The following is an 18,220-nucleotide window of genomic DNA, read 5'->3' as shown; positions in this document are numbered from 1 at the left end:
TGAGATGTTGGAACGCAGCCAAAGAGCCCCTAAGAGTGAACTGATGACAAATGCATCACAAGTCTCTTCCCATTTCCTTTTACACGGGTTTCTGGGAGTGAAAGAGAGGAAAGCAGCTTGCGGCCTCAGGTGACCTTGCATTCTACCGAAGGCCAGGCTGGAGGAGTTACGATTCCTGACTGATACGGAAGGAAAGGGGGGGGGGCATGAATGCTTCCCCATCGCTTCCTGAACGGGCCCGAGGCGATGACCTCGACCGTGCCCAACTCGGTCTCAAACCCTCAGCCCCCACACCGTTACATAAGCACCACACTATACCCCTGCCCCACTAATAAAAGGCTCCCCTTTCCTTTCTCTATGCGGGCGAAATAAGCCCCAATCTTCTCTATGCCTTCCTCTCGCCCTATTCCTAACGTGAGTAGACCGCATCATAATGTATCTCCATTCACTATACTGAGCCCCGCTTTAGCCAATCACAGTCATGCATTCGCCTTGCAGGAGCTAGCTCAGGAGCTACTGCACGCCTCATTTAACCTCCTGACAAGCTACTGACAGCTCCCCGCTGGGAGAACAATGGAATCGAAACTCGTGGACTCATAAAAGTGTCAAAACTTGCAACAATGTATCCATTTTATTTCCGATCTCAATCATTACTATACTAATGGACTAGAACAGGCGAAAACTTCTTAAAATCATATAAAATCAACCACAGCTCCGATTGCCTTGGTTTCGGTGTCAATCGACTCAGTTTCCCCAGGACTCCATGATGCTGCCCAGGACTCCATAATCCCCAAAGCGGCAAGTCACGTACACAGGAACTCTTTAATCCCGTCATATCGTTCTGCCCAGCCCTTCCTGCGGACAATACCAGGTGGCAGACGGTGCATATCAGTAACCCATTGTCCCGCCGCCACCGGTACTCAGGAAATGTATATTCGTGTACGACCCTCCTCTGCATATTCCACCCCTCCCTTCCCTCAAATGCTAATTAGTGTAACCCCACCTTTTCTGAGATATTTCGTGACGTGTGTAATGTATTCATGATGCAACCCATGAAACCCAACCTTCCCATAATGTATTCATGACGTTTCGTGCACTGTATTCTGGGACTTGGAGGGAACTTTTAAAAGTTTATGTCGCCCCATCCTCGGGGTTCAATCTCACTTTGAACCTGTTGCGCAATAAACTTGGATCTTCGCCTTTTGCTCCTGCGTCCGGCTGAACTTCCTTTTCTCCCGCTAGAATCCACGGACTTGGTCCGATTGGCTGGGTGGCAGGGTAAACACGCACCCAGGTTTTTTCCGTAACAGCTTGGCGCCCAACGTGGGGCGACGGTTCTCCCGGGTTGCTGACCGGGGGCCCCGAATTCTTCAGCCGGCGGCGGGCCAATTTGCCCGAGAAGACCCTTTTGGACCTCCGGCCATCTCCCGGGCGGTAATCGGAAGCCCCAGGAGTTCAGCCGGGGAGCAAAAGGGATCCAGCCGGCTTATTCATCGATCCCGGGATCGGATCGACGTAGAAGACGCGTGAGTATAGGAAAATCCAGTGCACTGGTGGGAAGGGGTGGAAGTCTCCTGGCAACTGAATTCTCTGCCCTCCTCTCTATCGTACCTTCTTGCCTTTCTCTTGGTCCAGTCAGCAAGAGAGATCGTGGACCGCTGCTCGACCCGAAAGGGGGGTTCTGAGCTCTATCTCTTTATCTAAACTCTCCAGCCAGCCGCACCAATTGGGAACCCGAAGAGTAAGACGGAGAGATCCGACTTGAAAGATAGCCGACTCTCCGCAAACGGGTATCCCAGTTGAAAGCAAGGGGTTGGAGCTCTCTTTCCGATCTTCCCGAGCGTCCTTTCTAGGGGGCAGGAAGTGGTCTTGCTTTCTATCCCAATCCCAGCCGCACCGGTCGGGCTACGTACCACGTGTATCGTAAGCCCGCTTCCGAAAGCAAGGGGGATTTTCGACCCAAAACTCTGTCCAGGGATCACCCGATCTGGCACCGCACGGCGCGGGCGTTCAGTAGGGCCCCTTTTCCTGAGAAGTTTGACGATAGGTAGGAGGTTGCCAGGAGGGAATAGCCCATGAGGAATTGGGCGGGACCGGCAGAGTGGAAAAGGGACCCCAGGTGAATGAAGGAATACCGGATAGCTAGAGCTCTTTAAAACCTCCCTAGGAAGTTGCCAAGCGACTAAACCCTTTTCTTTTTACAATTCCTCTGTCAGACTGCCCTAGACCCACGAATCCTTATCGACCCCCTCCTCTCTCCTCTTTCCTATCTAGACACGCGTGAGATATACTATGGGTACCCAGGCTTCCAAACACGAGCGGACTCACTCTGGGAGGAAGGCTTCCCGGAAGCCATCCCGTTCCCAGAAGGATCCCGACTCTCCTCTCCAATTCGTCATCGCGTATTGGAAGTCGATTCCTGGCCACAAATTGTTATCTAAGGAAAAATTAGAGGACCTCTGCTCCGAAACCTGGCCCGCCTGTACTGCCTCCGCCAAACGCGAACTACGGTGGCCACCGGGGGGTTCGTTTAATGAAGAACGCTTGAACCACCTAAGGAAAGCCCTGGTAGAAGAAAAACCCCGCCAGTTAGAATACCTGGCCACCTTTGAGGCAGTAGGGAGAATGCTCCAAACCCCAAAGGGAACAACCTCCTACCAATTGCCAATATTAAATCCCGGGCGGCAGCCAATGCCCCCCCCTTACGAAGATGACGATGTACGACAGACCCTAGTCCCCTTTTACTATCAAGGACCACCGCCGCGAGCCCCGACATCCAGCGACAGCAATTCTAGTAGTGGGGAAGAAACGGGGGAGGAGGATGAGGCTCAAGACACCGAAAATAGAAGGGTCACACGACTACAAGCGAGAAAGGATACGGGGGATGCCAAACCAGTTAGAAACCCCGGACAAGCTAAGACTAAAATCCCCTCCTCTACTCTCCACAACGCCATTGAGGACTCTACCCAAATCGGGAATAAAACCGCTCCCACGAAACCTCATGGCTCCGTAAAGGGGACCCTGGTCCGCGATAAAGAGACACCAGGGACTTCCGACCAAGTAAGCTCCACTGTGAGTTCCACTGCGGTCCAGATGCCCTTAAGGGCCCTGCCCATACCCCCTCTCGAACCTGATGGGCCCCCGCGGATGGTTTACACGCATCAACCCTTCTACACCTCAGACCTAGTAACTTGGTCAAATCAGATGCCCTCACTGAGGGACGACCCGGACAAGTGCCACCGCCAGGTCAGCGCTATCTTCTCCACACACAATCCCACCTGGCCAGATGTCCACGTCCTTCTGAATGCCCTCTTCAACGAGGCGGAGAAAGCGGACATTCTAACTAAAGCCGGGGAGGCCATAGAACTACCCGACTACCAAAGGGGACGGCCCGAGGGATTGCCGGCGCTCACAGCACAATGTCTCAGAGTAGAACCAGAATGGGACTATAACACCACCGACGGTATTTGGTACTTAAACCTATTTAAAAAGGCCATTTTGGACGGTGTAAAGGCCGCCGGACAACGCACCGTTAATTGGACCAAAGTCCAGTCGGTCATGCAGGGACCAAACGAACACCCGTCCGATTATTACACTAGACTGGTCTCTGCCATTAAAACGTGGGGAGGAATAGACCCCGAAAACCCACAGCATGAAGTAATCGTTAAAGGGTTCTTCAAGGATCAGGCTTGCCCAGATATCAGAAAGGCTCTGAATCTCCAAATTGGATATGATGGAAAGAGTGTAAGTGAAATCTTGTCCATCGCAAAATCTGTCTACAACTCTCGGGATGAAAGAAAGAAGAAGGAAACAAAATCCGAGGTCGAGCAAATACTAGCCTTAAGCATGGAAGCTGCCTACGGCCCTAATCGAGGCAGGGGACTCCCTCGAGGAAAGGGGGTCCGTGGAGGAGGGACCCCAAATCCCTATAGGCAATGGGGACCGGGGACGGGAGGATGCTACTACTGCCAAGAAGAGGGACACATAAAAAGATTCTGCCCCTACCTGAATGCGACACCCTACGGGGGACAGGAGCCTAAGCCTTTCCCTGTTCGGACTACCCACCCCCCTTTCCCCCCACAAGCCAACGTAACTTCAGGCTACAGCAACCACAACCCAGCGACTTATACCCCAACGACGGTCTCGAACCCGATACCTCAAACCCGACCACAACCAGGACCCCGGACCCTAATGCCGGCCATAGACCAGCCTGCCCACCCTTGGGCGAATGCTACTGCTCCTCCCTTGCACCCTCCAAACCAACCACCCCCCGAGGATCAGGACACTTATTGACAATTAGAAGGGGATCCCAGTCAGACCCAAACCATCTGCCCTATCCTTGCATTGTCACCTGAGGACCCGGTCTGTACTATCGAGATAGATGGCCACCCCTATCAATGTCTACTGGACACAGGGGCTACCTATTCCACCCTAACCGACAGTCACCTAGAACCAGGGACAGTGACCAAGAAAGTAATGGGACTGGACGGGATACCCCGCACTTGCCCGCTCTCGCGGCCGGCCAAGGTCACCCTCGGACCATTACTAGCAGAACACACTTTCCTCTTAACAAGCAGCCCTGTCAACCTTCTCGGCAGGGACCTCCTCTGCAAACTCAACGCCACCATAAAATGTTCCCCGGATGGCATTTACCTACATATGCCAGGGAACTCTATTCCCATGTTCCAGGGTATCGTCCAAGAATCTAAAGCGGAACGACAGTTTCCCGAACTCCCACTAGACCTGGAAAATGAATTGCCCCCCACCCTATGGGGCACCGAATCAACCTCAGTTGGGCTCTTACTCTCCGCCACTCCGGTCAAGATCACCTACCGAAGTGACCTACCCTTCCCGTGTACCAAGCAATACCCTCTGCCCAAAGAAGCCATAGAAGGCCTAACACCCATGATTGAAGACTTCCTCGAAAAGGGGATCCTAGTCTCATGTGCTTCACCCTGTAATACCCCAGTTCTCCCAGTCAAGAAGCCCGCTAAGGATGGGGCACCCATACGGTACCGCTTTGTGCAGGACTTGAGACTAGTGAACCAATTCGTGATACCCCGACACCCGGTAGTTGGCAACCCGAACTCCCTCCTAAACGCCATCCCAGCTGGGACGACTTGGTACTCCGCTGCGGACCTATGCTCTGCCTTCTTCAGTATACCCCTGGATCCGGAGAGCCAATTCCTTTTTGCATTTACCTGGGGGCCTGGTCAATTAACTTGGACCAGACTGCCCCAAGGCTACGTAGAGTCACCAGCGATTTTTTCGGCCGTATTACATCAGGACTTAGAGGACATCCACCTACCGGCCAGCTCCACTTTGCTCCTCTACGTGGACGATATTTTATTATGTTCTACCAGTGAGGAGGCGTGTAAGATAGATACTAAATACCTCCTATCGGAATTAGCAAGGAAGGGACACAAAGTGTCTCCAAAGAAACTCCAATATTGTAAACAAGAGGTCAAGTATCTGGGACACATCTTGGGAGTAGGGACCAGAAGTTTAGCCACTGACAGGATCGAGGCAGTCACTAAAATCCCTCTCCCAAAAACGAAGCGACAGCTGCGCGGCTTCCTTGGCATGGCCGGCTTCTGCCGGGCATGGATCGCTGGTTACAGTGAAATAACGAAGCCCTTAACTGTCATGACGCGTCAGGACCACCCAGACACCTTGGTCTGGGAGGAAGAAGCTTACAGCTCTTTTGAACGGCTAAAACGGGAACTCAGATCCGCTCCTGCCCTAGGATTGCCCGACTACCGAATCCCTTTCAACCTGTTCATCCATGAGCAAAGGGGGGTAGCCTCCGGTGTCCTAACCCAACCCTTCCGCGATCAAGAGAGGCCAGTAGCATATTATAGCCTACAACTTGACAACACTGCTAAAGGGGCTGTCAGTTGCCTCAGAGCCATTGCAGCCGCTGCTGTCCTTCTCGAGAAAGCCCAAGAGACGGTTCTAGGCCACGAAATCACCCTTCACGTTCCCCATTCAGTCTCAACCCTCCTAACCTTAAAAGGATGTCACCATTTCTCGAACTCCCGCCTCAACCGGTATGAAGCCCTCCTACTAACCCCAACTAATGTCACCATTAAACGTGTCAACTCGCTAAACCCCGCTACCCTACTACCCCTTCCCGATGATGGCACCCCGCATCATGACTGCACCACTATAGTCCGGCAAGCCGAAAAGCCCCGCGAAGACCTAGATCATCTTCCCCTGGAGAACCCGGACTTAATACTATATACTGATGGTAGCTCTAAAGTAATCGACGGGGTTAGAAAGACTGGGTATGCGGTAGTCTCCGACTTCGAAGTACTAGAGTCAAACCCAATCAACTCCCAGTACAGCGCCCAAGCCGCCGAGTTGATTGCGCTGCTGCGTGCTTGCGAGATTGGTGAAGGGAAGCGGATAACCATTTATACGGATAGTAAATACTGTTTCGGCCTGGTGCACACAACTGGCCAAATTTGGCTCCAGAGAGGCTTTCTAACCGCTGCCGGGTCCCAAATCTCGCACGCCGCCCTAGTTGAGCGACTCCTCACAGCGATCCATCTACCTGCCGCTATAGCCGTTGTCCACTGCAAGGCCCATACCAAGGGCAGGGACTCAGTTTCTAAAGGAAACAGACGAGCCGACAAAGCCGCACAGATGGCTGCCTTACGCATCCCTAACAATGAATCCGAGTTTCAAGCCCTCCAACTACCAGCAGACCTGGACCTCACAGAAATTTACAAATCTGCCCCAGGGGATGAAAAGGCTACGTGGGAATCGATAGGTGCCACCGAACAACAGGGTATCTGGGTCCTCCCCGATGGAAGAACCGTCCTTCCAAAGGCCTGGACTCCAAAAGTAGTGAGGTTCCTTCATCAGCGGACACATTGGGGAAAAGGGAGATTAATGGAACACGTAATTAGAACTTGGTACGCACCCGGGATAGCGGCCGCTGCAGCAGCAGCATCAAAGAATTGCATTACCTGCCATCGCTTCAATCCCAAGCGTGAACCCAGGAGGCCACCAGGAGCCAGACCGTGGGCCTTTGTCCCTTTCGAGAACTTGCAGCTTGATTTCATTGATCTGCCCCAATGCCAAGGCTTTAAACATGCTTTGATTATAGTTGACCAATTCTCCTCGTGGGTGGAGGGATTCCCTTGCAGAAAAGCCACCGCATCCGTAGTTGCCAGGGCCCTCCTACAGGATATTATTCCCCGCTATGGCATACCCCGCCGCCTAGACAGCGATAGGGGAACCCACTTTACTGCAGAAATAGTGCAATTAGTGGCCAAGGCACTCCGAATTAAATGGGACCTCCACACTCCATACCACCCACAATCCTCTGGCCAAGTGGAGCGCATGAACCAGGAAATAAAAATACAGTTGGGCAAACTTTGCGAGCTCACTGGCCTAAAATGGGTGAATGCACTCCCACTGGTTCTTCATAACATCCGCAGCGCCCCAACCGGACGTTTGAAACTCTCTCCATTCGAACTCTTATTCGGGAGACCTCCTCCCGTCTATAACACTCTATTCCCACTATCAGAACTGGAGCTGGGGGAAGCAGAACTTACTAATTATGTTATTCAGCTCCAGACACAACTACAGCGTCTCCACCACTACGCGGCCATCGAGGGACAGAACCTGCCCATCGACGTCCACGCTCACTCCTTCCACCCTGGCGACTGGATCCTCGTCAAGGTCTACCAGAAGGAACCACTCCAACCCGCGTGGGAAGGTCCCTACCAAGTACTCTTGACATCGCCAACCGCCGTGAAAATAGGTGAGAAGAATTCTTGGCTACATCACACTAGGTGCAAGTCCTCACCCCCTCCACAGGAGACTGAAGAAAGCAACGGCGAGGACTTCTCCTTTTCGGCTCCACCTGCTCTACCGGCCTCATATATTGACGACGACGAACAACAGACCGGACCGGATCGGGGCCAAGTTCGGGCCCAACAGACCGGACCAGCAGATCGGGGCCAAGTTCGGGCCCAACAGACCGGACCAGCAGATCGGGGCCAAGGTCGGGCCCAACAGACCGGACCAGCAGATCGGGGCCAAGGTCGGGCTCAACAGACCGGACCAGCAGATCGGGGCCAAGGTCGGGCTCAACAGACCGGACCAGCGGATCGGGGCCAAGGTCGGGCTCAACAGACCGGACCACACACCACGCCGCCCAACTGGACATCTGAAATCGTCCCAGACACCAACGCCCTCAGGCTACGCCTCAAACGCTGCAACACCTCACCTGACAACTCCGTTGACAGCTCCGCTGACAGCTCGCGTTGACAGCTCCATTGACAGCTCCACTGACAGCGCGCTTTGACAGCTCCATTGACAGCTCCACTGACAGCGCGCTTTGACAGCTCCGTTGACAGCGGCTCTGACAGTGCGTTCCCACGGCCTTTCGACTGCCCTATACCAAATGCTTCCCCATTTCCGGACTCCAACCATGAACTTCTTCATCTTTCTTGCCTACCAGACTTCGACCTACTCCTCGGCCATGCCAACCGATCATTGTACTGACTTACCCACAGACTACCATTTCCTGGACTATCACCGACTCGAGACGGGTGGAAAGTCAAACCCTGGTCGAATGGGGGACTTTGACTTTTGCCTCCCCGAGTCTCGGACATTGCTGCGACATTCCCTCGTACCCCGGCTAACTGACAACGAGTATTGGGAACTTTTCATTCGGGACCAAACCCTACACCGAATTGGGTCAGCCGCGGTCACCCTCGACCATTCTTACTACCGTCTCACCTGTAAGAACGGGACTCACTTCCTTTTCGGCAATGGAGAACTTTTAAAGAACCCTAACTGGACCGAGATCGAGAAAGGAGGGGTTGCATCATCCTACACCGATGCAACCGATCCCTCCGACAACTTGATCTTCGGATTCCAATGCCTCTTCATGACCCCGGAACCCCGAAAACCTCAACTACAAGGACTTTGCGTGAGAAAGTTCTGCTGCCTTTGGAACCTCGGAGTTACCCACGACTGGAGAGGGGCAGAATACCTAGAAGGCTGGTACCATCCAGCACATCCCTCGCGCTCCCCCACATGGGATAACGTTGGACCTTTGCGATGCGGGGGCATAGCCAAAGACAGGCGCCTCCTAAATACCACCGACCCCCTTCATCCACTCGGCACGGCACCACGGAAACTCGGCGCTGACCCTCCCTTCCCTGGAGAAGATCTCCTTTCCTCCTGGGAACAGAACTCTTATATTAAACTCATCGGCCAGGTGGCCAAAGAGGCACCCTATTCTGAATGCTGGATTTGCGCCCATGCGCCGAGTCACCTTCAACAGAGCCTCCCCCTCGTTCCCGTCCCAGTTACCATAGAACAATTCCGGTCAGGGGATGTCGCCTCCTGGAACCTGACCGCTTTGAACTTGACCCACCAATACCTTTACCTCACTGGCCCGACTAAGGGTCCACTCTGCCGCACCTTCACCGGGGAAGGGACCTTCATCGGCTCCAGTACCTGTGCGTCCAACTTGGAACTCTTATCCACCGGCCATGTCACCATTACTGACGTGACAGGATCCCGGACCTTCCCAAACCTCACCCTTGCTTGGGCCACTGTCATCAGCCACCCCCCACTCTGGCAGCCCCAACCCGCCGACGTTATGTTACTGCAAGCCTTCGCCTCAGGGAGAATGGAGTCGTATCTCAGCGGCTTGTTTTGGGTATGTGGCCATCGCGCATATACCTGGGTGAGCCCCCATATGTCCGGATCTTGCTTCGTTGGGTACATCGTTCCTGGTATAAGAGTGGTGCCACATCTACCCCCTGGGAGACAGAGAAATAAAAGGGAAGAGAAGCAACTGTCTGACTTATCCGATGTCGCTGCAAACGGGGAAACCGTGGGTCGAGCACTCTTTCCTGCTTACGGGGCAGGATCCAACCACGTCGACATCCTTCGGCTTACTGACATCCTCCTCAAATTCATGCAGGAGGCAACTGAAATCACAGACTCCCTGATGTCAGAGCTGTCCGAAGTGAGACAGCTAAGTTTACAGACGAGAATTGCCACGGACTTTCTGCTGTCTAGCCAAGGAGGGACGTGCGCCTTAATAGGTACCGAGTGTTGCACGTATGTAACTGACCAAACCTTAAACATCACTGGACATTTGAATAACATCCACGAGTTAGCAGGGAGACTAAACGGGATACAACACGAAGGACTGTCCGACATCGACTTGTGGGGATGGCTGCCCAAGCTGGGGTGGCTCCGACAATTGATCAAGGTCGTATTGCTCACAATTCTTACTGTTGCTTTTTGCATCTCAGTGCTCTGTTGTGCCATGCATTGTGTCTCTCCTTGCTGCTCTTTCCTCCGCTTCCCTACTCAATCCGCTCCTCTTTCCTTTCGAGCCTACTCCCGTTCTCACAGCGCTCCTGTCTTTCCTGAATATGTGCAAATGAGACACCTTGGCGAAGGGGAGTATGAAATCACAGGGGTATAGGGTGCGGAGAAAGGATTTGCAAGTTCTTACAGAACTTTGATGCAAATCTATCTCCGAATGGGGGACTGATACGGAAGGAAAGGGGGGGGGGCATGAATGCTTCCCCATCGCTTCCTGAACGGGCCCGAGGCGATGACCTCGACCGTGCCCAACTCGGTCTCAAACCCTCAGCCCCCACACCGTTACATAAGCACCACACTATACCCCTGCCCCACTAATAAAAGGCTCCCCTTTCCTTTCTCTATGCGGGCGAAATAAGCCCCAATCTTCTCTATGCCTTCCTCTCGCCCTATTCCTAACGTGAGTAGACCGCATCATAATGTATCTCCATTCACTATACTGAGCCCCGCTTTAGCCAATCACAGTCATGCATTCGCCTTGCAGGAGCTAGCTCAGGAGCTACTGCACGCCTCATTTAACCTCCTGACAAGCTACTGACAGCTCCCCGCTGGGAGAACAATGGAATCGAAACTCGTGGACTCATAAAAGTGTCAAAACTTGCAACAATGTATCCATTTTATTTCCGATCTCAATCATTACTATACTAATGGACTAGAACAGGCGAAAACTTCTTAAAATCATATAAAATCAACCACAGCTCCGATTGCCTTGGTTTCGGTGTCAATCGACTCAGTTTCCCCAGGACTCCATGATGCTGCCCAGGACTCCATAATCCCCAAAGCGGCAAGTCACGTACACAGGAACTCTTTAATCCCGTCATATCGTTCTGCCCAGCCCTTCCTGCGGACAATACCAGGTGGCAGACGGTGCATATCAGTAACCCATTGTCCCGCCGCCACCGGTACTCAGGAAATGTATATTCGTGTACGACCCTCCTCTGCATATTCCACCCCTCCCTTCCCTCAAATGCTAATTAGTGTAACCCCACCTTTTCTGAGATATTTCGTGACGTGTGTAATGTATTCATGATGCAACCCATGAAACCCAACCTTCCCATAATGTATTCATGACGTTTCGTGCACTGTATTCTGGGACTTGGAGGGAACTTTTAAAAGTTTATGTCGCCCCATCCTCGGGGTTCAATCTCACTTTGAACCTGTTGCGCAATAAACTTGGATCTTCGCCTTTTGCTCCTGCGTCCGGCTGAACTTCCTTTTCTCCCGCTAGAATCCACGGACTTGGTCCGATTGGCTGGGTGGCAGGGTAAACACGCACCCAGGTTTTTTCCGTAACACTGACATATGTATGATTTACATGCAATAGTTCTTAGGTTAAGTATGGGAGAAATGTATGAAATGGGCAGTGCTACTTAGAAAAATATTGAAACCACTGTAAATAATAAATCACCAATATACCTCTCAGTAGGACTCGGAATATTGGTTTGGCCAGAAAAGCTAGAAATTAAAACCACACTGGTTTTTTGTGAACTGGAAGGTTAAAAAAATTTTTAAAGGGGGAAAATCCTAGGGGGAAATGTTAAAATGGTTTCTACTGTGTCAGAGAAATACAAACAGATTGCAAATCTAAGTTAGAAGCTGAAAGAAGTTTCTTGACCACAGTATCTTAACTATTAAGCTGGATTTTAAAGCTCTAAATTTGTGGTTATGTGTGTCCCCACTGATAATATGTTAAGACAGTTTAAAAGGGGTGGGGAGACAGTTTAATTTTTTTCCTGGATCATGACTTATTGAACATTTATGAAAGTATTATTCTTTAAGCTAAATCATTATGTTTGTTTGGGGAGGGAGAAGAGACTGTTAACAAACAATTTAATACTGGAGGAGAAATCAAAAACTGTGGGAAATATATTTAAAACGGAGAGAAATCTGTAACATTCTTCATGTTAACAAAACAAGCAATCATTTCCCCAGTGCAATATCTCAGCTGGGACATTTCAAAAAGGAAATGCTTAAAAATCAAATGTAACGTGAATTCTAACTAAAACATTATGCACCAGTTATTCTGTACCTGGATAGCCCAATGTGGAGGAACTTGGCAACTGTAGAATAGTTTCATACGTTCACAAATTGATGTTTTCTTGTCTTCAAATTGGTCTGCAAGAGCCTGGGAATACAAAACACTATGTATATAAATGGAAGTTTAACAGTATTTACGATTCTGTCTAGGACTGAAACAAAACTACAACAGCACAGCTCTTAAGGCTGCTATTCTAAGCACTCAAACAAGGAAGTAAGTCCCATTGGACACAGTACACTGGAAAAATGAATGGGATGGTATTGTAAATGTCAACATGCCATAAAATTTATGAAATAAACCACTTCTTACACAGGAAGACAGCCAAAGCTGAAGAGCTTGTAGTCTCAGTGGTCAGCAAAGGAGGCAATAGCAACAGGAGATAACAGAAGAGCAACACAGCTATCACAGCCTATCACATAAACCACTGATGGACTCCACATTAAAATTTCACTTAACAAAGCACACCTCTCTCATTTTTTTAGATTCCCATGTTTCACATTTGAGGCGAACATATCCCCAACTTTATAATCATACTAGTTCTACTTGGTGATGCTATCTCATGTTCCTACTCAAAGTTGGCTGCTGCACTAGCTAATAAAGACAGGAGTGTTTCGATTTTACAGTTTTAGAGAGTGCGGTTTTTGCTATGGACACACTAGTCCCATTCAGAAGTAATTCTCATACATTGATTCAAGGTGTGAGTGGGGCTGCGCCACCGAGCCCCACCTCTGACTTTACGCACACTGACTTGCCCACTGTCGAATGCCTATGTGTTCGGTATAAACGTTTGCAGTGAGGGAGGCTTCATGAATACATGAAGTGTATTTATAGAGGTGCTGAGGATCAAGATCCCAACTTCAAGTTGAGACTTGATGCCTATGTTCATCCATGAGGGGACAAGGAGATTGTTCCCATTTATTACCTGAAAATGACTTCTTGATTCTGTCAGCTTCACCACTCTGAAGCCCAATTCAGAAGTATACACAAAGGCATTATCACCCACTAATGTTGGTGCCAGGAGTGGGTCAAAGCAGCATACATGACTGAAAGTCGGGCTAGTTGGTGAGGCTCTGCTCCACTCCCTGCTAATGTGTTGAAACACACAAACTTTACTTCTGAATAGGGCTGCTTAGTGTTCAAGTGTGTAAATCGAAGGTGAATTGAAGAAAGGCAAGAGGTGCCATGTGTTCCAAGTTCCAGGAGGTGGGAAGATAGCCTGTTCCACACAGGGCTGCATTTTTCTGGAAAAAAACAGGTCTGTGCCTTGGGAGTTGTCACTGAAGGATCAGGTGGCCTTAGTGGCTGGGAGCACCTATTTCCAATTCAGGCCGGCCACTTTTAGACTTGGCCACTGTACTCCATACTCTGTTAGCACCTAGATTAAAATATCGCAATGCTTCAACTTGTCCAAATTCAACAGCCAGATTACTGGCTGGGGTTCTATTCAGAAATCATATAATACCATGTTAAAACAGCTGCAGTGGCTGCCAGTTTGTTTCCAGGCATAATTCAAGGTGCTTACATTAGTGTTTAAAGCCCTAAACAACTTAGGCCCCAAATATGTGAAAGGCAACTCATTCCCTACAGACCCTCATATTTAGGGGCACATCCACGGGAGGAGGAGAGGGGGGAACGTTCCATTGTCCAAGTGGAAATCCTTAGTGCTGCTTGGATACAAGCCATTCACTACCAGTTCAAACCCCATGTGTATAAATGAGCATTTTGCCCTAATGTGCATTAATTTACATTTGTTTACATTCACTTACACTTGCCATTTTAATGCCCATTTGCAGTGTTTAGAGAGATCCTTTCGGAGCTCCTATGAATTGCATTTTTGTTTTAACCACCCTAAACAATTTGGTGTCATCAGCAAACTTGACCACCTCACTGCTCACCTCTAGCTCTACGTAATTTATGAGCAAGTTGAAAAGCACAGGTCCCAATACAGATCATGGTTGCATGGATCCTGGCCTAAGATTTGCTGTACCAGCATTATGTATTTTGAGTACACCATCAACTGGCTTTCAAATATATATGTCTAAAGATAGCAAGGTGACTTTCAGAAGTTAAAAAAAAAAAAACACACAGCAGATATCACCAACACTATTACAAGATTATAACTCAGGCCTAAACACTTTTAAAAGGAATGCATGAACCACAATTCTCAACATATATATAGCCTCAACAGATTCAACTGAAAAATTCTTGTGCATGCTGTGTAACTTTAAATATCTTTATTGCCATAAGCAAACATCCACCTCATGAAGGCAATCACACATTTTTGCTAGTCATTAATCAGCTATCTGATCAGAGAAGATAGCTAATAAATTATAGCAGCAGATTGATTATATTCATTCATCCGACACCAGTACACTGTACCGTATCTATGGTTACAGCTCAACTGCAGAGTGTGGATAAGCCTTATTTTGATTCCCAGCCGCAAAACAGACCAATCCACCTGTATAACAGGGTCATTTTAAACAATACTTTAAAGGATCTTCTTTGCCATATTTCAGAAATTGATGTTTTTATAGAGAAAACAGTGATTTAATTGTTTGGATCAGAGTGCCACTCACAGAAATAGGTAACTTAGTGGGGGGTATTAGGCCCTTTACGTACATCAGAAAACCCCACAAACATCAGTTGCTGGCTTGTATCTAACACCTACGATTTCAAAATAGGGACCCCCATGGAGGAAGACATGAGTGAAGGAAGGATACTTTGAGCAGTTGACACTCTAGACTCCCAAGAAGACACTTGCTACACTGAGAAAGGAAAGGACTGATACCCCACTGATTGCCAGACTAATGTGTCAATGACTACTAGCTAAAGCTGTGTCAGAGCATTCAACTTGCTGCTGACACTGGCAACACTCGCAAAACGGACCAAGGATCAACAGTCAGGAAAACTGCATTGCTGAAAAGCTTGTTGGGAGGGATAATCACAGACCACAGCAAGCAGATGAAGCAATGTGCAGAGCACTATCAAGAACTGTACTTGCAGGGAAACATGGTCCTTGACACAGCAATCAACAGAGTCTGCCTGCCTTGGAAGAGCTGGATGTCCCCCCCCCCCTTTGATAAGCTGAAGAACGCCATCAACTCTCAGACATGTGGTAAAGCCCCAGGAAAGGATGGAATCCCAAGAGAAGTGCTGAAAGCTGGCTTCAATTCCTCCCTCATGACAAAATTCCTCCCTCTTGCATTGTTGGGAACCAAGTATTAGTTTTAGGCTGTTTTCTTGTAATGCATAAACCTGTTCAGTCCTCACCCAGGCACGATATATGTTAAATTCAATATTTGCACCCTATATCTTTGCATAAGATTTTGTTTCTTTCCTACCTCTCTGTGGTCACAAAAATGTAAAAAGTAAGGAACAGATTCTGCTTTTAACACCGTAAAGCAAGTAGTTAGGGAAAACAGAGCCGTGAATTATGTGCTGTCTAATCAATTTATATTAAGTTTCAATACTGTGATGCTATTTAGCTACACAAGGAATTTACTTAGATTTAGCCAGCTTAAAAGCCACATCATCTGGCTCCTCAGATGAAATTTTGGTCTGGGTAACTAAAAACAGCTTTAGGAAAATAACATTGGAACGATGGATGGACTATTACAAAACTAACAATGCCGTTTGCAAAACCAAGTAGCAACTGTATTTTGCCTCTTCTGCAGTTAATAAATTGCGACACATGCAAGCAAATGGAGATTAAAGGCTCCCTTGCTAAAAATGAATTTAACAGACCAGAGGTGTCACTGCAACATACAGATGAAGTACTTTCAAGGGTGTTGTGGGAGCTACAGATCTGTTACAGATAAGTATGTTGGCAAGCTGAGAATAATAATCCCTTGTAGATAGCTGGACCATGAATTCCTAATAATGCAACTGAATTTTAAAAAGACCAATTTTATATGCATCCAGAGAAATGTAGCTTCATTTCACTGATTGCTTCAAAGCTTCTGATTTGAATTTAGTGCAAATACTATCCAGGGCATACAGAGTTTAACACTATTGAATTTTACATACAAGTAGGTGCAGAACGATCTTTCCATAACCATGAATAAGGTATGTACCATATTTTTCGTCCCATAGGACGCACCTAGTTTTTTTTTGGGGGGGGGGGGAATAAAGGAAATTTCCCCCCCTTTATTTCCCCCCCAAAACCAGGTCAGGGAACAGCGGGATGGCGGCGCTGTGCCTCCCCGCTGTCCCTCAAGCTTGTGGGGCTGGCCGATGTCTGCCCGAAGCATGGGGCGCTCTGCTTCAGCGCTCCCCGCGCTCTGTGCAGCAGGCTGCTATCCACAGCCTAGGGAGCCCTGCGGGAACTCCCGCAGGGCTCCCCAGGCTGCAGATGTCTGCCTGGCACGCTCTGCTTCAGGGTGCCCCGCACGCCGGGCGGCAGGCTGCTTACCGCAGCCTAGGGAGCCCTGCGGGAACTCCCGCGGGCCCCCCAGGCTTGCTGATAGCTTCCTGAAGCCTAGAGAGCGAGAGGGGTTGGCGCGCACCGACCCACCTCGCTCTCCAAGCTTCAGCGAAAGCCTGTATTCGCGCCATAGGACGCACACAGATTTCCCCTTCATTTTTGGAGGGGAAAAAGTGTGTCCTATAGGGCGAAAAATACGGTAATTCTATTCCAGTGGGTACATCTCTGAGCTGCCACAAATTTAATCTTTGTGGTCACTAGAAGAAGAAGAGGCTCTCAAAGATGCAAAATGAACTGGAGTGCTTGAGGTTGTGTGCCCTCCCCAACCACCAACTTGTAGCGTTGACACTAGACACTACAGTGGGGCTAGGAAGAGAAGCAACAGGTTTGGGCTAGCAAACAAGCAAGCTGGCAATCTGGATTTTAATGTGTGGAGACTCTGGGCATACAGAACAATACAAGCGTGGATTTTGGCAAAAGAAAATTCTGTTATTACAATCCCACAGGATTCTTTTATTTTGCTTCTAACATGGCTCACTAGCCCAGGTCTTTCATTTGTGGGAGCATCTCGACCCCCCACTGCCAATCTTTGGTATGTACATGGATTAAGGTTAGTGTGCAAGATAGGGTAATTCCTTCACTCCATCTTCTAGGCTCCCTTTTCCCTCTCCACAAGGGAAAACACACATTTGGTTAGGAAATAAAGCTTTGACCTTTCTGATCTGCTTGTTTATCCTGGTATTATTATTAGTAGCATTAGTATTAGGAGAAATTCTTATACTCTGCCCATCTGACTGGGTTGCTCCGGCCACTTGGGGAGGCTTCCAACAAAATTACAGGAAAAACAAGCAGCAGCAGCAGCAGCAGCAGCAGCAGCAGCAACATCATCATTATCAAACACTGAAAGCTTCCTGAAACAGGGCTGCCTTCAGATGCCTACGAAAAACTATATAGCTGTCTAACTCTTTGACATCTGCCAGGTGGGCAGTCCACAGGGTGGAGGCGACTACCGAAAAGGTATTCTGTCTGGTTCCCTGTAGTTTCACTTCTCGCTGTGAGGGACCCTTGTGGCCCCCTTGCATAGAAAGAAATCTGACTGGATGCATCTCAAGCCTGATCAGCTTGTCTGTCTGTCTGTCTGTCTGTCTCTCTCTCTCTCTCTCACACACACCCCAAGGTTGTTTCAAGTTCACTTTCCAGTTCTACCTCAAACTGGGTTGTGACAGCATGCCATGCCTGGAAACACCATAGTGGTGGAAATGGTCACACTGGATACAGCTAACAATGAGCAGAGTGAAAAACTGGGGCCAATAATGACCTGCTAAATACAGATAAGGCATCAAGAAATCTGTGAGTGCATATCAGTACTTACACCAGTCCTCATACAGGAA

The 18,220-nt window shown here is 49.2% G+C and overlaps 1 protein-coding gene across 1 annotated transcript in view; it reads right to left on the bottom strand.

The window, feature by feature from the left end:
• Positions 1 to 18,220, bottom strand: part of TTC27 (tetratricopeptide repeat domain 27) — a 97,875-nt gene that overhangs the window by 36,777 nt on the left and 42,878 nt on the right. Inside the window, exon 11 of the mRNA XM_081188072.1 lies at positions 12,398 to 12,493. Within this exon, the coding sequence (XP_081044198.1) occupies positions 12,398 to 12,493 (96 nt within the window). The remainder of the gene's footprint in view (positions 1 to 12,397; positions 12,494 to 18,220) is intronic.

Source organism: Podarcis bocagei (assembly GCF_964188305.1).
Source record: "Podarcis bocagei genome assembly, chromosome: 3".
NCBI lineage: Eukaryota > Metazoa > Chordata > Lepidosauria > Squamata > Lacertidae > Podarcis > Podarcis bocagei.
The sequence above is the reverse complement of the archived record's forward strand: the minus strand, read 5'-3'. Positions and strand labels throughout refer to the sequence as shown.